The sequence below is a fragment of the Pelodiscus sinensis genome, chromosome 8 (genome assembly GCF_052426305.1).
Source record: "Pelodiscus sinensis isolate ZL-2025 chromosome 8, ASM5242630v1, whole genome shotgun sequence".
Taxonomy (NCBI): domain Eukaryota; kingdom Metazoa; phylum Chordata; order Testudines; family Trionychidae; genus Pelodiscus; species Pelodiscus sinensis.
Window position 1 is genome coordinate 35098920 of NC_143059.1, and position 23746 is coordinate 35122665.

A 23746-nucleotide genomic window follows, 5' to 3' on the forward strand; every position below is an offset into this window, starting at 1 on the left:
AATAAGCACTTAGGACCAATTATTTTTTCTATGAAGATAAACTCTGTTATGACATGTTTGATTTTTTACAAGTGTAACCAGATTTTGTCAGATTTAAGATGCAATAGTGGTTGTATTTGTCAGTTTAGGGGAGGACATACTGCATACATATGAATCCCACTTTGAGAGGCACTAACTTAATTTCTGATGTTGATGTGGTAGTTTTCATCAAAGTAGAGGCACCAAGCTGGTAAAAGCAGAGTACAAAGAAAACTTAGTGGTTTGGTACAAAAGCTGTCACAATGGTTCTGAAAGTAATTAATAGTGTCAAAGGTGTTCTCTAGAGAACAGTGAAGTAGTAGTAGTCTTGCCAGGGTTTAGGAAGAGGGTACAAAAATGTAAGTGACGCAGCTTTCCATATTTCAAACTTTTGAATTTATACTCCCACTTGAGAAGAATGTAAATGTCTTTATTTAGATTCTGGAAGAAGGATATCTATCTAGACAGGGCAATTTGATTCCATTGCATTTCCTGTAAAAATGGATAATTATTTGTAAACTACAAGCCTCCTCTTTTTAGGCACCATATACTGCAAAATCTGCTGCAAAATCCTACCTCAACACTTCACTGTGGTGCAGCGGTAACCCTGGCAGTCTGACAGCTATGGTTGCGGGTCGTATGCCCTGATAGGTCTAACCATGCTACAAAGGTTCTGGACTATCCAATCCAGGGAGGGGATTGCTCTCTCGGTTTTTCCCTATCCTTAGAGGTTGGAGGCTAGCTAAGTTTGAGGAGGTAGGCACGCCTGCCCACCTAGCCAATGGGATGGTTGGAAGTCAATGGCTAAAACAACACGAGTAAATGGGTTTTAGTCCCCTGAGTGTCGGGGTTTCAAAGAAATTTTAGTACAATTGACCATATATTTACTCTTAGCCAGCTCCTAGAAAGAGCAAGGGAATACAAACTTCCAATTTGCATTGCTTTTGTCGACTATGAAAAGGCCTTCGATAGCGTCAAGTTCAATGCAATATTAAAAGCTCTCATAGAGCAGGGCATTAACACACAATACATCAATTTGTTGAAGGAAGCGAATACTGGATGTACAACAGATATTACTCTCCTCGAAACTCCCCTTCGTATCCCAGTCGAGAAGCAAGGAGATATGATTTCACCGAAACTATTCACTGCATGCCTCGAAATGGTTATGAACAAGATCAGTTGGAGGAGTGGTGTCAACATAAATGGATAATGATTATCTCATCTCAGATTCACGGATGACATAGTATTAATTGCCGAAAGGACCAACCAATTGCAGAGCATGCTACAGAGACTTGACAAGAAAAGCAGTCAGGTCGGTCTGAAAATGAATCACTGCAAAACAAAATACATGCGATCAGACATCTTACAAAAAGCCTGAATAACAATAACAGGAGAAGAAATCGAAGAAGTGGAACAGTATATATATTGGACCAAGAAGTTAATATGCGCCAAGTCCTAAACAGAGAACTCTCGCAAAGGATTTGGGCAGGATGGTGTGCATTCAATTTCATCAAGGACGTCCTCAAAGGAAAAATCGATAAGACCACACGTACAAATATTTTCAATTCAATAGTGCTGCCAGCCATGTTGTATGGCAGCAAAACGTGGGCACTGACGAAGAGAGAAGAGCAGCGACTATTGGTAGCTGAAAGGGCAATGGAGCGAGCTAGGTTGGGAATTTCCCTTCTGGATCGTATTCCAAATGAAATGATCAGAGAACACAGCGGTATGAAAGATATTATCGTGGAAAGCAGACATAATAAAATGCAATGGGCAGGTCACACAGCACGGCTCATGGACAACAGATGGACCGCAATTATTGCCAAGTGGTACCCGCTAGCACAGAAAAGACCATCTGGTCAACCTCCAAGAAGAAGGGAAGATGACACTGTTTTGGACGAACGTGGAGAAGAAAGGCAAGAGTACGAGAAGAATGGTGGACGTGTTGTGATTGGCACAATCTTAATGATAGCTGAAGACTGATCGATCCAGGTGATAGTGCAAAGTGATAGTGCAAAGAATTTAATAGACTTAAAATAATCAGTATTTCCTTCATTCATACTGTCTCAGCCAATTCATATTAGAATGGTCAATAATGCTAGTCAGGGTATTTGAAATAGATTTTAAATTCTCATATTCAGTTGCTACATTAAGGCTTTATTTATGTGAGGGGTTCTTTTGTCAGTATTGGAATGAAGAATATATGTTTTCAACAACAACAACAAAACCAACTGTAATCCAGGAGCCAAACATTTCTCCATGCTATTGCAGTAGATCTTGCCCCCAGGCATAAGCCAAAAAATCAAATATTGAGTCTCTCCTTCCATGCCCATGTACAGAAAGGGCACATCTATGCTGCAGGGCAAAAGTTGAAATAAAATATGTAATTTCAGCTATGTCAATTGTGTAGCTGTAGCTGAAATAGCTTAATCTAGCTTTTGGCGCTGTCTTCACAGCAGAAAGTCAAAGGAAAAACACTCATCCTCCAATTTCCCTTACTCCTCATGAAATGAAGGTTGTAGGATTCAGCATAAGAAGTCCTCAATCTCAAAATTATTTCAAAATAATGGCTTGCTGTGTAAATGTGCACTGTGTTTTTTTTCAAAATAGCTTCAGTTATTCCAGAATAACGCTGCACATAACATCTTGTGCTGCCCCTTGGAAATGCTGCCTTGGCACTTCAAAGGGGAAGTGCTTCATGGAGCCCGGGATCAGCTGGAGACTCTAGCTGATCCCGGGATCAGCTGGAGACTCTAGCTGATCCCAGGCTCCATGCAGCACTGCCCTGCTGAAATGTCATGGCGGCGTTTAAAGGGGAGGCGCATGCGATTAATCGCATGATTAATCGTGATTAATTTTTTTAATCTCTTGAAAGCCCTGTATCTTTAAAATTGAGTTATTTTAAACATTTTTAAATAAAATATTTGTATGTAGAAGCATTAAGGAAAATACTTAAACAATCAACCATGTGCTAAATTTTCTTTTTTGCTTTGATATTTTTTTAATAGAGAAGTTCTGTGATGGTAGTGATTCAATGATGTAACTGGGAAAGACTTTCCTTTAAAAAAATCATCTGTTACAATGTTATGGAGACTTAACCATAGAAACTTAAATTGGTTTGGGTCCAGCAGTGAGTGGATTATGTCAGTAGATTATGTTTACAAGTGGGAATTACACCATTGTTATATGGACATGCATATAAGAAGTTAGAGGCCACATATGTGTACAAGGTGTTTTAAAGGACTGGATTTACAGACACAAACTGTACTGAGTGTACTCACTTACAGTTGAGGGGATATGTTACTGTTAATCTAGCTTTGAGGAATGCATTTATAAAATGCTTATATAATAATCCAAGTGATTTTTGAAGGATTGCAAAAGGCACTGTGGGGAGTGTTTAGGGGATGAGACATTATAATATACTCCATTCCATTTGTGTCTAAAAAATGACCTTTAAAAGCTTTTGGAGTGTGACTGATCTTTTTCTGAATAAGACCACTGTGTTTAGAGCATCACATATTAATAGAATCCATTTATAGTACATTTCAGCAGGCGGAAGAGGTTTTTAAACTGCTCTTGAGACACACCCTATAGCACATCATGTTAAATACACTTCTACTACTGTTGCTAAGATACTTTTTTGTGTTAAAGAACAAATGAAAAAAATAATCAAATGAAATCTATTCAGAAATTAAAAATCTTTGAATCAGGTTTTATTTTAAGAAAAATGGCATGATCTTAAAATGTATTTATAGCAGCCAATGTATTAATATTAGATAATTCTCTATGAAACAGTTTTGTTTTTCAAGGCATAATGTATCATGGCAATGCACCTGTGCAGCCACTCTTGTCTGTGCAAAGTGAAAATGAAATGCTCCCAGTCTGATGGTAAAGTTTTACACTAGCTTTGCATTGATGAAAATCCTTATACTACATCTACTGCAGCCACCATCCTAGGTTCAGTTGGTTGCTAACTATTAATCATATATGACAAAAAATGTTGTCCTGCCCCACTATGAAGCCCCACCTATTTTTAGAGGCCCTGCCTCTGCTTGTCCCATCCCCCCTCCCTCTGTCACTCACTCTCCCCCATTCTCACTCATATGTTCATTTCACTGGACTGGGAGAAAGAATTGGGATGCAGGATTGGGTGAGGGCTCTGGCGGTGGGGGGGAGTTGCAGGCTCTGGGGTGAGCCAGCGATGAGATGTTTGGGGTGCAGAAGAGGGCTCTGGGCTCCAAGATGGTTCTGAGCTAAGGCAGGAGTTTGGAGTATGGGAGGGGCTACAGTCTGATGGTTGGGAATGCAAGTTCCAGAAGGGAATGTAGGGGTTTGAGGAGGCTCAGGGCTTGGCAAAGAGTTGGAGTGCAGGAGAGGGGAGGGTCACAGTCTCTAGGCAGCACCTACCTTGGGGGGCTCCCCAGAAGCTGCAACATAGAACCATAGAACACTAGAACTGGAAGGGATTTCAAGAGGTTAAGTCCAGACCCCTGGCTTCATGGCAGGACCCAGTACCATTTAGACCATCCCTGATAGATGTCTATCTAACCTGCTCTTAAATATCTCCAGAGGTGGAGTTTCAACAACCTCCCTAGGCAACTTATTCCAGTGTTTAACCACCATGACATATAGAACATTTTTCCTAATGTCCAACCTAAACCTCCCTTGCTGCAGGTTAAGCCCATTGCTTCTTGTTCTAACATGTCCCTCACCTGTTAGGTGGAGGCACAGGCAGGCACATTGTACAAACAAATTCCCCCAGAAGTGGCAAAGGTTTATACTTGATTGGTCACATAATCTTTTTTTAATGTTTTTCCGCATGTTAACTAAAGTATTTTTATCCGAGGAGAGGAAAGTAACAAAGTCATATGACATAGGAGTCTAATTGCACATCTTAAATAGTGGCCAATTGTCAGACCTATAGACTGACATACCATCAGAAAAACATGGCTATTGCTCAAATTCAGCAGAGCATGTATATGTGCTTAACTCCATCTCTGTTGGGAAAAGCTTTCATGCAGATGCTTGATTTCAATTGGATTTCAATACATATTCAAAATTAAGCACATATTTACATGCTGTGCTGAATCAGTGGCTGTAAATAGTTTACTTAGCTATGGATAAAAAGTTTGTACTGCACTTCTTCCAATTAAATCTAAGAATCCTCACAAACACAGCATGCAAGAACATCTACTATGCTTAAGGTGTGTCTCTGTTGACATTCCACTTTTGGCAGGCATGAACCCCTGCACTTCTGATCAGAACATTTTAGAACCAGTGCCCATTCAACCCATGCTTTCATTTTACATGTTCTCATGTGCCATTTCAAGGCTATTTAGGGCTGTGTTGGTATCCTCTGGTGATTTTCAACTGTTTTTGGCCACATATGGAGGCTAGATATGTGCCTATTTGTGCACATGTTGGGTTTTTAAAAGTATTTTAGCTTGATAGTTAATTCTTAGTAGTAGTAGGTTTCGTACTGTATAGCTGTAAGACCTTTTGTTCCTCTTGTTCCTTTTCTTAAAAACAAATACACTTGTTTGCTTTTCCCTGAGTGAGTTGCTTGAACAAATTTTCATCTGTCCAGGATGCTAAGCAACCTGGGCTTTGAAAATGTTCTTGTTGAGAGGCATTCTGTTGATAAGCACTTCTAATGTATTCATTATTTGATAAACTCTTGTATTCCCAGCAATTTTAATATCTGCTCTTCTTTTAAGGGAAAATCCCTTACAAATAGGGAAATTCAGTATAGGTAATAAGGCTTGCTCCAACATTAAGACTGGCATTGGACTTGGGTACAGGGACCCTCCACTTCTATCAGTGAAAAGTCATCTTCATGATCATGGTCACAAAGAGCTTTCAAAGGAAAGATAACATGGAACTTCAACACTCTGTATGAGAGCAGTGTCATCAGCCTGCCACTGGTGCCAAAAGCTCCCCACTCTAAGGGTGTGTCTAGACTACAAGATTTTTTCGAAAAAAGTGACCTTTTTTCAAAAAAATCTTTACCTGCTTCTAGACTGCCGCCACATTCTGTCGACAGTAAATAGAAAGAATGTGGCGGTTTTGTCAACAGTAGTAAACCTAGTTTTACAAGGAATAATGCCATTTTTGACAGAGATCTGTTGAAAAAAAGTATGTGGAGAGGGGGGGAAGCTTTTTTTTCTAAAATAAAGGCCACCAGGAAAAAAGCCCTGGTGGACACTCCTTGCCAGACCTTTTACCTCTATTGTTCCTGTCTGTAGCCATCTTTTAAAAGCAAGGGCACCCAGGAGAAGCACTGTGGCAGCAAGCCAGCTCCAAGCAGGACTCTGACCACTCGGCTGTTCCTGGTAGGCCCGCTTACAGCCATGTCACAGGCAGAAGTCCCCCTGAGACTCCCCCTGGCCCTTCTAGGGACACATCCCAGGACCAAGCCAGGGGTACCAAAAGCTGGGCACCATCATAGTCTGGCCTTGAGATCAAAACTTTCTTGGAGCTCTGGTCTGAGGCGTCGTCTCTGCAGGCCCTGCAGTTCAGGAGGAGAAATGTGGCCTCCACCCTGCACCAAGTGCAAGCCAAGACCAAGTGCAAGCCAACGTCTCAAGGAACTATGGCAAGGGTATGTCAGGGCCCCTGAGTGCAGTTCCCGGTCTGGGGAAACAGCATACTACTGTGACTACTACAAGGACCAGGACCAGATCCTGGGGGTAGGGGAACCCCTGTCTCCGGAGAAGGTTGTGGAGTCAGAGATGGAGAGACCTGTGCAGCAGTGGCTGCAGCTCCAGGATGACATCCCTGAGGACCAGCAGCTCCAAGATGAGGAGGAAGATGCCAGGAGCACAGTTTCCCTCACCCAGGAGCTGGTCCCTCAGACGCAGGAGGTCTCTTAGGGTATGTCTACACTACCACCCTAGTTCGAACTAGGGTGGTTAATGTAGGCAACCAAAGTTGCAAATGAAGCCCGGGATTTGAATTTCCCGGGCTTCATTTGCATTTTGCCGGGCGCCACCATTTTTAAATCCCCGCTAGTTCGGACTCCGTGCTCACAGCTACACGCGGCACGGAGTAGGTAGTTTGGATTAGGCTTCCTATTCTGAACTACCGGTACACCTCATTCCATGAGAAGTAACGGTAGTTCAGAATAGGAAGCCTAATCCGAACTACCTACTCTGTGCCGCGTGTAGCCGCGGGCATGGAGTCCGAACTAGCGGGGCTTTAAAAATGGCGGCGCCCGGGAAGATGCAAATGAAGCCTGGGAAATTCAAATCCCGGGCTTCATTTGCAATTTCGGTTGCCTATATTAATCACCCTAGTTCGAACTAGGGTGGTAGTGTAGACATACCCTTAGATATCTTTGGATACTGGGGAGGGAACATCAGGTGAGTGCTGTGAGGGTCCAATACACAGGGCAGGGGAGGCAGGAGCAAAGGGGATGGTGCTGATCACATCCTGGGGGACTCCACACATGGGCGACTGCAGGCAGGGCTCTCCTATGCCTGCATAGGAAAGTCATTGGGCTCCTTGGGAGAATCTCTCCCTCGGGGCCTCCCAAATACGAAATCCTGACTGATGGGCTTGGCTACCTCCCTGCCACATGAGCCTGTGTTCCCCACCCTGGGAGGAAGGCCTCCCCTTTCCTCTCCACCAGGTTGTGCAGCACATAGCAGGCAGCAACCACATCAGGGATGTTGCGTTCCCATTATGCAAGTGAGCAGGCACCTAAACCTGCCCTTCAGATGCCCAAAGGCGCATTCTACCTGCAAGCGAGAATGGTTCAGGTTAGAGTTAAACAGTTCCCTGCTCTCATGCACGTGGGATGGCGGGCCGCAAGTGGATGTCTTGGAGTTGTAGGGCAGGGACAAGCCAGGCACACAGCTCCTGGAATGTGGACTTCTGCATATGGTCGTTTCAAAGCCAAGCCTGGTTGTCCCACTGCTCCGTAACAAGATGGTCCCACCAGTCTGAACTCGTGCCCAACCTCCAAACTTGCCACTCCAGGAATAAGTTTGGGGGCAAGGGCAGTGGAGCTGCAGTCCGAGCAAGGGGCTCAAAGCTGGGTTCTGAATCCAGATCTGGCACGATCATCATGATGGTCTTATGTAGATGCTGCAGAACTTCTAGCATCACAGTGTAGAGCCATCGCCTGTTCAGGGACAGCTCAGACTCCATATCAAAAAAAGATGAAAAGCAGAAAAACTAACCAAAAACCAGACTTCTGTGGTGTCCCTGAAAGCAGGGCAACCTGAGCAAGCACTGCAGCAGCTCTGCTGTCCCTCTCAGAGGTAGGCAAGCCAGAAGCAGCAGTAGAGAAACGGCTGTCGAGGGGGATCCCTTTAAGCACAAGTCTCTGCAAAGGGCAGGCAACTGCCCCCATACTCTGCTGGAACTGGTTCCAGCTGCCATTTTTTTTGAAAGAGCATCCAGGCAGTCTATCTTGATGCTCTTTTTTGAAAAAGCCTGTTTCGAAAAAGGTGTGTTGTCTAGACATACCCAAAGTAATAAGGAAAGGGATAAGATGAACAAAGTCACAGGAGATTACAAGCTGTGAGAGGAGTACTACAGAAATTGGGAATTCTGGGTACCATGAACACACAAAGACTTCAACTAAGACCCATGCCTCAGCAGTAAAGGTCTGCATACCGAAGACTACTGCTATCAGAAAGACAGAATTCACTGGAATCTGTGATCCCCTCAGTACCGAAGTCAGTGGTAACTGGAGTTCAAGATGTGTTTCCCAAGTTCTCCACTACATGTCCTCCTCCTCCTCTGCTTTGGAGTTACCTCTATGGGCTTTGCAGTAGAGTAGAAGCTGGTTCACTGGATTCAGCCCTGAATACCTTGAGAAGAGGGGATGAGGATAGGTGGGTGGAATGTGCATTCTGAAAAGACTGCTTCCAATGATCTCAAAGATACAGGAGCACAGGTTCACCTAAAATGGAACATCCCACAGGGAGATACATCCTGAAGAAATCTCATTACTGCACAAGTAACCTCTCCTTTGGAGATGCCAGCTAGAGTTAGCATTTGGGATCCATAGTGTACAACAGAGGACGTATATTCCTGGTTCCAGGAGACCCTGATTTGGGGCTTAGTGGAGTCTGATGCATTAAGAAAGGATGAATGGGAAAGAGACAAGCAGGGGGAAAAGGGTATCTTAGAATTAATATAAAGCCACATCATGTGAACTACTGAGTGTCCTCAGTTCTTCTTGGAGAAAAAGTGTAATGAGGATAATTAGCAACTTACATGGAGTGAATAATCACTGAATTATGGAACAGCACTTTAAAGTTAGGCATGGCCCCTGTTATACATAATGACATTAGTCAGAATTAAGGATGGAGTTTAAACATCATCAAGTTTCCTTAATTTCATGATTTTAAGTCATACTTCTGAGGTGATTTCTTCTATTCATGCGCTAAAATACATCATATTAACCATTTACTGTTGAATGTGTTCACAATTTACATAAAGCACTGGAATTGCTGTCATCCCAGTGTCAAGAATGGACATTCTTTGCTCCAGGTAGCTAATGTTTTGAACTTATTTTAATTTAAAAAATGTTAAAAGAATAACAAATTCAGTGTTTTGCCTGAGCAAAAGCTTTGGTATTATGTCCTATGACAGAATATAGCCATTAAATATTATTTAAAAGTAGATGATTTATTCACTTTGTTTTTATTGTAACTCTAATAAACTCACAAGGGGAAAGCTACTAATTAAACTATATGTTATGATTCTTGAAGCTGTTCTGCTTGGTCGCATAAATAAATACTTTATATGAAAATGAGTATTTAGAGATCTTTAAAAATCTGTATAATTCATTCAACAATGGCAGTTCCAAAGGAATTATTATTTTTTCATGTAAACAAATACTTTCTATTTAAAATAGTTACATGTGAGGCTATTGAATAAATCCATATTTACCTATTTTAATATATGCATATTTCTTTTACACATTCCAGTAACTATTTTCAAGTATTTTCATAAGTTTTTTAAAATTGTCATCACATTTGCTCTAATAGGGATACAATATAGGGATGTGTTTATAAAATAAGGCACTGTTTAAGTGCATGGTGAATATCAATATTAGAGATGGGCCCAAGGCAGACATGGGAATCAAGTTCACCAAAAGTCATTGACAAAACTCCTATTGATTTAACTGGTGCAAAATTAGATATGGGTTCATATCTACATCTCTCCAAACACTTTGGATTGTTGATATTGTGTTCTTGTTTAGTCAAGGTCCTAGTTGTAGATGAAGGATTTACTGGGGACAAGGACAAATTTTGTTCTTTTAGTTCAATGGTTTTCAACCTGACATCTATGGTCCATGAGGGTCCACAGACTATATTTAAGGGGTTTACAAAAGATGTTCATTAGTATAGAATAGTAGTTAATGACTTGTGGTCCTGTTGTTTGAGGCCATGATCCTGCAATGACATTTCTTAGGTGATTACATTTAGGACATATACAAGTTATCTGCATTTTCCTTCCTTAATTTCATTCCATTACTCCTGGTTAAAGTCTATGTTCTCAGCTATATAACTTCCCATCTTGTACTTTACTCTTTGAAATTTCTTCATTGGTATCTTTCTGTAAAACAGCAAGAAACATATCATGTAGAAATATTATACTTCTCTACTCCAGTAAACATCAAGTTTTTTTTAACTATTTATTATGTGGCAAATTTAGAGCTCGAGCCTGTAGCACTTTCTCATATGAATAATCAGTCCTCAGGTGGTTCAGATGGGTAGCAGAGCTAGTCTATAACAGGAAAAACTTAAAGTCTAGTAGCCCTTAAAGACTAACAAAACATGTAGATTCATGTGCTTTCATGGGCAAAACCCACTTCTTCAGATGACTGGAGTATAAATCCAGATCCAAGAATAAATAAGGGAAGGGGGGAAGAGAAGGAAAAAGAGGAGGGAAAGACGAAAAAGAGAGACAGTGAGTAGGTAGTTCAAATAGTCACAAGAGGCTGTTAAGAATCATTAGCACCTCCATTGGTTGGTTGGTTAAGTCATTAATAGGTGGAAGATAGTGTGTAAGCCATCCTATATCCCGGTTCAGACCATTAGCATAAGAATTAAACATGTGAATGCAGTTATGTTCCTATCCTTGTGTGTGTATTGGGCTTGTGGAATTGGTCTGAAACAAAACAGTGACTTGGAGATCCATTAATGAGTGTCCAGGAAGATTAAAGTGTTCTCCAACAGGTTTTTGTGTGTTGCTTTTTTGGATATCTGATCTGTGTCCATTAATTCTTTCCCATTGAGATTGTCCAGTTTGGCCAATATACATTGCAGTGGGTCATTGCTGGCATTTGTTGGCATAGATCACATTATTGGATGTGCAGTTAAATGAGCCTTTGATTTGGTGGCTGATGTCATTGGGTCCAGTGATGAAAACGCTGGTATAGAGTTGTGTGCAGAGTTGGGATCCAGGCTGTTTTCAGGGGTGGGTTCCTGGATGATTATGATGGAGGTGTGTTGTGTGGTTATTGGAAAGAATTTGTTTGCTAGGGACTTGTCTGTAAGCGAGAAATGGTGTTTCCTCCAAGGTCTCAGAGTGAGAGATCATTTTCCAGGATAGGTTGTCGAATCTTGATAATAAATTGGAGGGGTTTACTTTGTGGACTGTAGGTCATAACAAATGGAATTATGTTGTTTTCTCTTCTGGGCCTGTCTTCTGGGCCTGTTCTTTAGGTAGTTCACTTTAATCTTCCTGGACACTCATTAATAGATCTCCAAGTCCTCCCCTCCCCCTTTTTTTCAGACCAATTCCATAAGTCCAATACACAGAGAAGGATTGGAACTTAACTTCATTCACAAGATTAATTCTTATGTTAATGGTCTGAACTGGGATATAAGATGGCTCGCATACTATCTTCCAACTTTTAATGACTTAGCCAACCAACCAACCAATGGAGTTGCTAAGGATTCTTAACAGCCTCTTGTAATTATTTGAACTATCTACTTACTATCTCTCTTTTTCTTCTTCCCTTCCCCATTTTCCTTCTCCCCCATCTCCCCATCCCTTATTTATTCTTGGATCTGGACTTCTTATACTCAATCCTCAGGTGTTTTTCTTGAGGTCTTCAGACTTATTGCATTGTTTGTAAACTCTTTTGGCTTCTGAAGATTCTGTTTACTTCCTATTTGGTAAGGATGCTTATGTTGACTAAATTTCTGATTCTAGCTTCTGTTCCATATGCCCACAGAATCACTGAATGAAAGGCTCAGTCTTTTTTTCTGCTCTATTTACAGTTTCATCTAGAGACACTTATTCTTAAAACAACTCCATTTCCACCCTTATGGTTTATGTGACATTTCCTCTGAATCAAAAATAAATCTGCCAATACATATGAGTCCCAAAACCTCTCTGGAGTTGTCACGTCACACTGAATGTCAGTTGATGAATCAATGAACTATCATTCTAAAATTAAGCATTTTTGTTGGAGAACTGATTGTTTTTTTACTATAGAAATCGGTGTATATGTGCATTCCTCTTTAAGACTATCACAAATAGGTGCACTTTCTTTCTGTATGCATGTTGTCTCGCTGATTTAATTAAATATTTTAAAATGAACTCATTCTTTTTGCTGCAGATCTGTTATCATAGATAGCTTGCCTAACATTTCTGAATTATAAAACATGGATGCACTTAACAACTAATGATATCTAAAATAATTTTTTTAGGATTCAAATAGTTATTTTATTAGTGGTCTAGAACACTGGGTAATCTGTAAGGCATGTAATGCATTTAGGATTACTTGCTCATTGGCAAGATCTGTGAATTAATTTATTCTGATATTCTCACATATATTTAAAAGCCAATTAAAAATGCTGCTGGTTATCTCAAATTAATTTGATACAAATAAATCATGCTGTGAAGTGGCAATGCTTTATACAGTGACAATATTTGTTTAATATTAACCATTTATTTACTTTCTTTAAAAGTAGTGTTTTAATCCACAAGTATCTTTACAAACTGCGGTCAATATGAAGTTATTTAAACTCGCAATTTAACTGTAAGTAATAAAATAGCATTTCAATAAACTTTAGAATGTAAGAACAACAAACTATATCTGTATTACTGAAGGAAAAATAACATTGTAACACTGGGAAATTTCATCTGATCTTGAGTAGAAGGTCTTTTTTTTTCTGTCAAAGAGTCTCATACCTCTGCCCTACATTGGAGAAACCTCAATTGGGTATAAGAGCGTCTTTATTATCACTCTAAATAATAGGCTCATTTTGACCTACCGTGAAGAAATACCAAGGAGTACAAGAATTTAAACCCACTTATGTGTGAACCTCTGAATACCACCACAGTCTCCAAAGTACTCCCCATAGCCCTCTGTTCTCTAAGGGTGTGTCTAGACTACATGCCTCCGTCGACGGAGGCATGTAGATTAGACAGATTGGCAGAGGGAAATGAAGCCGCGATTAAAATAATCGCGGCTTCATTTAAATTTAAATGGCTGCCCCGCTCTGCCGATCAGCTGTTTGTCGGCAGATCGGGGCAGTCTGGACGTTCCCCTGTCGACAGAAAACCCTTTTGTCGACCGCCCCGGTAAACCTCATCCCACGAGGCATAACGGGGCGGTCGACAAAAGGGTTTTCTGTCGACAGGGGAACGTCCAGACTGCCCCGATCTGCCGACAAACAGCTGATCGGCAGAGCGGGGCAGCCATTTAAATTTAAATGAAGCCGCGATTATTTTAATCGCGGCTTCATTTCCCTCTGCCGATCTGTCTAATCTACATGCCTCCGTCGACGGAGGCATGTAGTCTAGACACACCCTAAGGTACTGCAACGGGGATTGCATCCAAACTCAGCCATTTCTTTGGGGAGATTCATTCAACAATCATTTCTACATGGATTTCCAATAAAAACTGCTCGGTCAGCCTCACCAGTGGAGATCTGAGTAAGGCCCAGACAATATATAATGGGTCCCCATCACAGACTTTATTAGGAATGAGGGAAATGATTAAGCAGTTTATGGAAGATGAGGGCTCAATTCTGAGAGGTTTGTTTTTGTTTGGAATAATTCATTTTTGATAAACAAAAGTCCTGGAGAAAGGGATTGAAACTGCTGCTATTTAGAGTATTATTCATCTTCCTTCTTTGGAGGTTTTGCTTACTGTCCTTTGTGCTCTTAACACAAAAACACTTCTCTGGTTTCTTGGAACTGATATTCTCCTCACCAGAACCAGTCTGGCTTCCAGTCATGTCCATTTTCCCATTCTGTGGCTGCAGAGGATATCATATAGTCAAAATTCACTCATTAATGGGACTTTTCAAGATGTTTGTATGATTTGAATGAAATCAAGTGTCATGTATGCTTAGCAGCTCTTTAAAATTAATTCTATAGCAAAAGCACAGACAGCTATTTTTAAGAGGAAGTAGCCTAACCACAGACAACATGAATTGTCTTTTTGCTGTTAAGAAGGAGTGTATTAGGAAATGTGTTAGGAAACATGATAATTTAGGATAAGCAGTAAAATTTGTAAGAGTAAAAATCCTTCTTCTGAGTCGCTAGCTCTTGAGTAACACAACATATCTGGTGTAAGTAGAAAACATTCCTTGCATCTAATTACAAGAGCTTCATCTCATTTGCTAGCTCTTGAGTAACACACCAAATCTGGTATAAGTAAAAACAAAATTTTTTTGAATCTAGTTACAAGATCCTCAGCTAATTCGCTAGCCCTTAAGAGAATTTTTTTTTTTGCATCTCAAATTAACCACAAAACTGAATAGACAATCAGAGATCAGGCCAAAAATACCCTGCGGTAACGACTGCAGGTACCTCATCATCTACAACTCATTCTGGAAACTGAACTCACGTGATGCTCACTGACGACAAGAGGCAGGAGGTCCATACCGAGGCAGGCATTGTAACAGCATTCGTCATCCTCTACCTGGCCAGTAGAGAGATGCTGCTACACCTGATCGGGTGAGTCAAAAAAATCTAACAAAAAGAGTAAAAAAACTAACAAAAAGATTCTAAAAAATCAAGAAAAACAAAGTAATATTGATAAGCTATAAGATCAAGGATCCTCATAGTTGCAGTTCTTTTAAAATTAATCTAGAAGAAATTAAAAAACTAGATAATGAGTTAGCTGATGTCACTAAGTATCCTTGTAATCATGCTAGCAGAAACAATTTGCTTTTTGTATTTTTCTTTTTTTAATTTTATTATTCATTTTCTTTTAATTCTTAGCTGTTATCTTTTAACTTTGTAATTCATTAAGTGGCAACATCAATAAAGTTATGCTCATTAATTAAAACACAAATTGGTATTTGGTCTAAATATATTATGACTTCCCAGGTAAGCAAGGGGGCAGAACAGAGTTCTGCACAGTCCTAGCAGACCCAAGGGAAAGGGACGGTTTGCTTAATTGCGACCACTCACAGCAGCAAGAAATCAGAAAAGCCTTATTTAAGATTAAATTGAACAAAAGGAGCAGACTATTGCATTTTTTGAAGTGGGAGAAAGAATTTCAGTGAAAAACCAAAAGATCTATATTATGTAGCTGTTTGTAAGTGGTGAATATCTGTATTAGGCACTCCAATCCTGCTGGACTTTAACTGCTGTTCAGTCACTGAGCAAAATTTGTGAAGTGGATTATGTTTATTGTGTAAGGCACTTTAATATATCAATTTCTCATTTGTCTTTGACCATGAGGCAGGATTAATATTTGTGACTTTAGTTCTTAAAAGACAAACAAAAATACTTAACAGGATGTGGACTTTTGGGCCCATTTTCTCACCTTTTAATCCTTATTTTTTATGTTCCCTATATTTTCCCCCCTCTAAATCATTAATGCGTACTTGCTTCACTAGCTTTTGTTGGCAAGTTACATCATGTGTGTTTCCTTAATGTGGTTTAAAATATCTCGACATTGGGCCTCTCCCATGGCTCCTCTCCTGGCTTCTGCCCCAGGAGAAGCAGGAGGCCTGACCTCCTGTGGCTCACCTGCCGAGGTCTGCTGCCCCAGCCTGCTCCCAGGGCTTTGCTCCCTGCCCCCGGCCCTTGGACATGGCAGTGGCAGCTCCTCCTAGGTTCCCCAAACCTGGTTCTGCATGCGAGGCGGCAGCAGCAGTTGTTCCTCATGGGGGACGGGGAGAGGGAACTCCAGGAGCAGCTGTTGTCAGAAAGGGACTCTCTACCACCAGGTCTGCTGCAGACCAGACCGGATCAATTCCCACCTGCTCTCAACCTCTATGGCCGGGGCTCTCTGGTCTAGCAACATCTGTGGTCCTGTGGGACCAGGGAGTCCTGGATGAGAGAGATTCAGCCTGTACTTAACAGAGCTGTCATTTATTTATTTTAAAGGAAACCCAGCTTTCTCTTGGTAGCAGTAAGTATAACAGTGTGAGTGATTTAGAAGAAAGCTTCAGTCTCTTAATTTGATACCATGGTTTGTGATGTAAATAACTGTTTAAGATGAAGCTGTACTGATGCACAGGAAAAGTTCAGTTTCTTGAAGAAAAATGATACCAGTGACTTTAATAATCAGGTTGCTTTGATACAGAAGACTGTTAAATATGGAGGGGGAAATGTTTGATACAGAAGGCCATTAAATGGGGAGGGGGAATTGTTTGATTCAGAAATGAGTGAATACATAGCGTATATGATCACAATACGTAAATGCTAATAGCCAGTGGTAAAGAAATCCAGTGGGCTAAGTGTTTTCCGTGAGTAAAATGGCAACGTTTATACCCTTTTTTTATACAATAGTCTTGTTTTATTTTTCATGTTCTTTTCATGGTTATTGTTGCTTCCATTTGATATTTCATAGTTATTGTTTGATATTTTCATATAAAAATGTTGAGAATGTGGTTTTTATCCCTGAATTGTGGGAGTTCTTTTTTATATCAGACTAAGAGGCTAAAGCAGTTGTTTTCAACACATAGATCAGGACCCTAAAATAGGTCACACCCCCATTTTAATGGATTCATCAGGGCTGGCTTTACACCTCCTAGGGTCTGGAGTTGAAGTCTGAGGCCCCTTGCCAATGTCTGAAGCCTTTGGCCAGTAGTCCCTTATACCTATGGTGGTGAGGCTTTGGCTTTGCACCTGGGGGGCATCGGGCCCCTGTCTGGGAGGTCATGTAGTAATTTTTATTGTCAGAAGGTTGTTGTGGTGCAATGAAGTTTGAAAACCACTGGAATAGAGCATTGTATAACTTTAAATATGCTGCTCCATATAAATAATTGTTTGGGTCAGTGGATCTGGTGCTATGGGATGTGCTGCAGGGGCAGTGGACCAATCCCAAATGTTAGAAGTCTGAGTGTGCTCAGTAGGTCTACATACTATGGAACATCTTTCAGCCAAGCCAAGCAGTTGGTCAGCAGCTTTAAAGTCTGGCACATCAGCTTTATATACAGTAATTCCTCATTTAACACTATAGATATGTTTCAGAAAATGATTGAAAATGTGTTATGCGGGGTCAATTTTCCCATTGAAAATAATGGAAAAGGTGCGGGTTGCATTTCAAGCTGTGGTGTCTGTTGGAACTGGGACATGAGGTCAGGGGAGAAAGGGAACTGAGTTACAGCAGGGAGGGGAGGTGTTTGGCTCTGGGGAAGGGAAGGGGAGGAGAGGAGAGGGGGATTGGGTTAGGAATATGTCCCTGTGATGGGTCTGCTGGGACCCGCACTGCATCTGGTGAGAGGGGGTCACCAGGGAACAGCGAGGCGAGCTGCGAACCCTCCACCGCTTTGCAGGGAGGCAGGGATAGCCCTGTGTAGCCACCAGCAACGGGCCAGCTGGGGAAATCATGTTATTCTGGGGACAGTCATGTAATTCAAAAAATGTTCCCTAAAAAAAAATTGTGCTATCACGAAAACATGTTAAGCGGGCACATGTTAAATGGGGAATCACTGTACTCACTTTTCAGAAAAGCAGTGCACTTCAATGGTGAAGCTGACAGAAGGGAGAATAATATATTTCTTTACGTATTACCATTGTTGGTGACAGACAAAATCCAGTTTAGATTTAAACAGTTCTTTTTTAGCCTTTATGATGTACATTTTAAGACAGAGCTATTACTACAAAGGAATTACATATACCTGCACAAAAAGCCAAAAAAAGTAAATGATCAAGTTATTTTCCTTAGAGACACGGTGACTCTTTTCACATCTCTGGTTTTCTCCTGTATTTTCTCCAGGCTGTTGTTGTTAAATTTTTAATTTTCTTTTTGTAACTTAGCACAAACTCATGCTACAAAGCACTTCATTTGTCTTTACTTATATGTTACATTCTAACCCCCTAATTAAAACCTTCTGCTGAATACATTAGAATAACTAACCTTAATTAATATGCTTTTGAATATTCTGCTCATACTGATTTCTGTTTGTTTCCCAACATACACATTTTTTTGGTTCCACTCCCACTGGCTTCATCCAAGTGGTTTTATTTTTACAGTAGTTGTTCATTTCACTGGTCTACTTTTCATGGTGCTGAGCTTTTACTTGTTAGCATCTCTTGTTGAGGGGAACAAGGTTGTAGACCTGATAAACTGCAATGCTCATAGCTCTCTCTTGACTTTTTGCTTTAACTTGTTTTTTACTTAGGTCAGTTAGTTTTATAAATAAGACACACAAGTCAGGTTTCTGATTTGTAAACAGTTGTAGCAAAATCTAAGGTGTGATATCAGCAAAAATATACAAAAAGGAAACATCACTATATATTCTTGCCATCTTTTATATATTAATTCCTCTAACACTTTTTAGTATATGTTTGGCTTACACAAAATGTTACACAGTTCCCTAGCACTTTGACTGATGTAGAAAGAGTAATAACAAAACTTTTGTGTTTTGGAGACTGGATGTGCTTGCTGATACATACAGATCATTTAGTAATATTGCTTATGGATATATAGCAAAGGTGACAATTACTTCACAATTTGTATCTTCTGTGCATTGACTGCTGCATTTACTTTAACTGATTAATGAACATATCAAATCTTTCTTTATAATTTCAGATCTGCCATGAGTGAAGTTCAACAGAAAATGTTACAGCAGTTTTGTCTCTGGGAATGGTTGGCTGTAGGAATTGTGATTGTTACTGTTTTTGCTGATTGTTTGGCCCAGAATGATGATGGTAAGCATGTTTTTATTTTACATTGTTACCTAAAGATACTATAGTGTAAGGACATTGTATTACCCAACTCATTTGGTATTTAATGGACTGAAGTATTAACATATAATGTTTTAAGAAGACAAGTTATAAGTGAAAGTATATGGCCATTGAATGCTTAACTATCACAACTGTGTCCACTAGGGATCCAATACAGAGAATGTATTCAATAACCTGTGGATTACAACCAAAATCAAGAAACACATGAATACAATTAAAGGTATAATATATACAGTTAATTCTAGCATTGATATTTGAAAACAATTTAATGACTATATGCTTGCAAGTATGCTACTCAGCCCATTTTATTTGGAAATATACCAGTTACAGTATCAAAATTATTACTTTATAACAGAAGAAGACATTTACTATGCCACTATATTAACATATAGCTCAACCAGCCAAAACTTCAGTTTAGGGAAAAGATCTAAAGTGAAGAACCCAAGAAAAAGAGTAGTGCTGGAACTGTAAAATTAATCCCTGTTTTTTCTTCATTTAATTCAATAGATATATGTATGAGGGATGCATTTGATTCAGGATTTATAATCAAATTGCAAATGTACATTATGTTTAAAATGTTGATTTAAGAAACAAATGTTAACAGGAAGATGAGAGAAAGATCTCTTTGTGTGAGACTGGTCCAGTGAAAGTAAAATGAAAAACTATTAAGAGACATATAAAAAGAAGCAGTATTTCTTTCTTTAATGAAACTACTATTTTTGGTATACAATATTTTTAATGTTACATTCATGTTAGTTACTGATTTTTGTTAGGTTTCCTTTTTTAAATTTAGAAAAATAAACATTGGTTGAAAGTTGTACCCCTTTATACACCTCACCAGTACACTGATTTTTTTATTTTATTTTTTTGTCTTTTATTTTATGTCGAAATGGGCTGATTTCCAAAACCTGAATTTTTATTTTTATTTTAACATTTCCTATTGTAAAGTAATTTCAGCTATGAATGTCTTTTCTTTTTTCAGTTTTGTTTGATATCCATGGTATTGAATATTCATTGTTTCCTCATTCCTTATTTGTGTAATATCACTATGATTTTCACCATCAAAATGTTTTATCTAGTTGCTCTGAGGCAGTGAAGGAAATGAATTGCTCTCGTGCTTTTCTTGACATAGCTTGACTTAGTAACATTTTGAGAAATTGTTACTTTTAACCTATTACCTACAGGTTGGACCTCCCTGGTCCAACACTCTCTGGATCTGAATCATCCCAGACCAGGGAGTTTGCCGGACATGGGGAGGTCAATGCTCTGTTGCTGGCTGTCCTGCTGCTGGTTTCTCTCCCTGAGGCTCTCAAGGCTGGGGTTCCGCTAACTCTGACCTGGTTGAGGGAGTCCCTAACCAGAGCTGCCTGGCCGCCACCAACCCTGTTGAGCCACTGCTGGCCAGTACCTCCAGGGGTTCCTCAGAGTTTCCTGGCCTGGAAGCTGCCTGGCCACTGCCTGCCCCACTGCTGTGGCCCAGCTCCGCTGCCCTTGAGGGGATTCCTGACCAAGGCCACCCGGCCGCTGCTGAACCTGCTGTCACTGCTAATTCTCCTGCTGGGGCTGGGACTGCTACCTGCCTCCTGGTGCTGCTAGCCAGGGGTTCCCTAGACAGGGCTCCCAGGCCACTGCATGACTCCACTGCCTCTAGGGAGTTCTCAGGGTTCCTCAGCTGGGGCCACTCTAGCCACCTGACCCCAGGGTGAAGGCTCCCAGACACCATCTGGCCTGGCCGACACTAGAGTTCCCCTGCCTAGCCCCTGGTGGCCTAGCCTGGGACTCCATAGACCCCATTTTCTTTGTTCCACCAACATTTGTGGCCTTGCAGGACCATGGATGTTGCCAGACCACTGAGTCCTGGATTTAAGAGGTTCAACCTATATGATGTTTATCATGGTAGCCTAAAGATACAGTCATGATGGAGGTGTTTTGCAAACACATTGTAAAGGGCAGTCCCTGCCTTAAAGATCTTGCAAGATATTTAAGGTAAGTTATAACCAGTGGGTCTTACTATCTGAAGGAATTAGGGAAGGGAGAATGATGGAAATAGTAATAAAAATATGGATTTACATGGGAAAGGTTTATATACAGCTAGAGCAAAAAATATAATATAAATAAATGTGTGTTGAACAACCTTATGGGCCATCTAATTTCCATTTTCAGTTGGCATTTTCTGATTATTGTAGAAATTAAATTAATTTTGAATAGAAGTTTGATAGATAAGGCATTATCTTTACAGTCTAGTTTAAGGAGACCGTTCCATGCATAAAGGAGCAGCGTAAAATTAGATGATATATGCCATCAAATGCCAGCAATGCCTCTCTGTCATATATATTGGCCAAACTGAACAGTCTCTATGACAGAAGATAAATGAACATAAGTCTGATATTGGAAATGGTAACACACGGAAACCTTTTTTGGGTCAGGGGCCTCTGACCAATAGAAAAATCAGCTGGGGGCTGCATGAAAGTGAGCAGGAGAGGGGGAAAAAACCCTATTGAGAAGCAGAAAGACCGCCTTGCACACCAGAGCGTAGGGAGGCCCAGTCTAGGAGATTTTTATGGGCTCCCCTACACTCTGAGAGAGACACAAAAATGAGTTCAGTGTGTGGCAGGGGGAGGCTGGGAAGTGGGCTTGAGGTGTGGGGTCTGGGCAGCAGGGTGCAGGAATGGGTTGGGGATTGGTGAGTCTGGGGATTGGAAGGGTTCAGGAGCAGGCTGGGGGTGGGATGGATGGCTGGTGTGGGAGTGGAGTGGGGACGTGGAGTCTGGACGGGAGGGGGGCTGCAGGGCTGGAGTGCCAGCCTGATTCCCCAATGCTGGGGGTGGAGCCCCTAGCCTCAGGGGACAGATCCAGGCAAGCCAGGGGCCGGGTTTGGCCCCTGGCCCATAGGCTCCCACCCCTGCTGTAGGGAAACATTTTAACCTGCCTGGGCACTCACTAATGGATTTAAAGTAGCCATTCTTCTAAAAGGGAATTTCACAAGCCAACTACAGAGAATGGATTTCCACTCCACTGACCTTCACATGCAAATTTGACACAGTATCCTTTGTCCTTAACAAAGACATTCACTGGATGGCCCATTATAAAACCTGTCTTCCTTACATTTAACACATCATTGACCTAAAAAACTAGGTATGTGACACTTCCAGCCCACTCAATTAGTCTCATTAGCACATTCAGTTCTATTGACAGGTAAATTTTTTCCTCTCCATTCTTTTTCTGTTATAATTCCAATAGTCCCTTTTTTTCTCCACTCAAACTCATCTGAAGAAGTGGGTTTTGCCCATGAAAGCTCATGATACTACATATATTTTTGTTAGTGTCTAAAGTGCAACAGGACTTCTAGTTGCTTTGAAAGTTACAGGCTAACATGGTTACCTCCTGAGATCTTTTAAAATGAGATGGCATTTATGGAAGGGACTATAGAAAATGGAAGCAAATGTTATTTTTGTTAAACCTAGGTAGTTCAAATTAAAGCTCCTAATTACGTCCTGCAATGAGGAGTAACGGTAGTTCAAATTAGGAGTCGCGGGCAGGTAGTTCAAACTACCGGGTATTTAAAAATGGCGGCACCCGGGAACGTGCAAATGAAGCCTGGGATATTTAAATCTCGGGCTTCATTTGCAAGTTCAGATGACTACATTAGCCACCCTAGTTCCTCATGTTCTCTCTCTCTTTTTATATATAATATATATATAATTTTCTGCCGAGTGACAGAATGACGTCATCATGCTCTCACGTTATCTGGCCGTGAAAACCTCTAGAGAGGGGGGTATTGATGAGTGCAGTGAGCAGCAGATGCAGCTCCCAAGTAAATGTTATTTTTGTTAAACCTAAAAAGTCTTTGTTATATCAAAGACTGAATTTTTGTGACCATTCAGTCAGATAATTATGTGATTATCAAAGTAAACCATGAACAGTTTGCTATTCTGATGCCTCTAAACAAAATTGTTGATTATAGCCTGACTTGTGACATAAAAGCACTTAATATCATGATACAAATTAGAGTAGAGAAGATAAAGTAGGAATCTTCAGTTTTATGTGAGATTTAGATAAAATATTAAATAAAATATTAAAATTTACTATCATATACCAACATCATTCTTGTCTTAGCTTTCTCACCAAAAGTGTATTTAAATAATTATACAAGGCTTCACATTTACTGTGCTTTAATATGAGAGAAATCTGTTTACTTATGATTCTGCATAAACTTATACATTTAATAATATTTTAAGCTGCAGCAAATGTGATGTAGTATTGTATACTGACTTCTTTATTACAGGTTTACCGCCCTTAACCAGGACTCCCTTGTCCAGCAACGTCCATGGTGTGACATGGGCCATGGATTTTCCTGGACCACAGAGTCCAGGAACAGGGAGGTCTGGTGGTGGGGCAGGAGAGCATTAGGGGGCACTGTGTGTGTGTGTGTGTGTGTGTGTGTGTGTGTGTGTGTGTGTGTGTGGTTCTGACCCTATTAGCAGCCATGGAGCTCCAGCCCTAAAAGCAGCCAGGGTGTTCTGTCCCTGGCTGTGGAGCTGCAGCTCTGGCCCTCTGCCTCAGCTCTAGCTCCCCAGCTCCAGCCCTGGCCTCAGAG

The 23746-nt window shown here is 40.7% G+C and overlaps 1 protein-coding gene across 11 annotated transcripts in view; it reads left to right on the forward strand.

Annotated features, from left to right (window-relative positions):
- PCDH15 (protocadherin related 15) overlaps positions 1-23746 on the forward strand; it is a 1468744-nt gene that overhangs the window by 731360 nt on the left and 713638 nt on the right. For all 11 annotated transcript variants that reach the window (XM_075935032.2, XM_075935036.2, XM_075935034.2 and 8 more), the window contains one exon: positions 18995-19113. In XM_075935032.2, the coding sequence (XP_075791147.2) occupies positions 19002-19113 (112 nt within the window). In that variant the 5' untranslated portion in view covers positions 18995-19001. The remainder of the gene's footprint in view (positions 1-18994; positions 19114-23746) is intronic.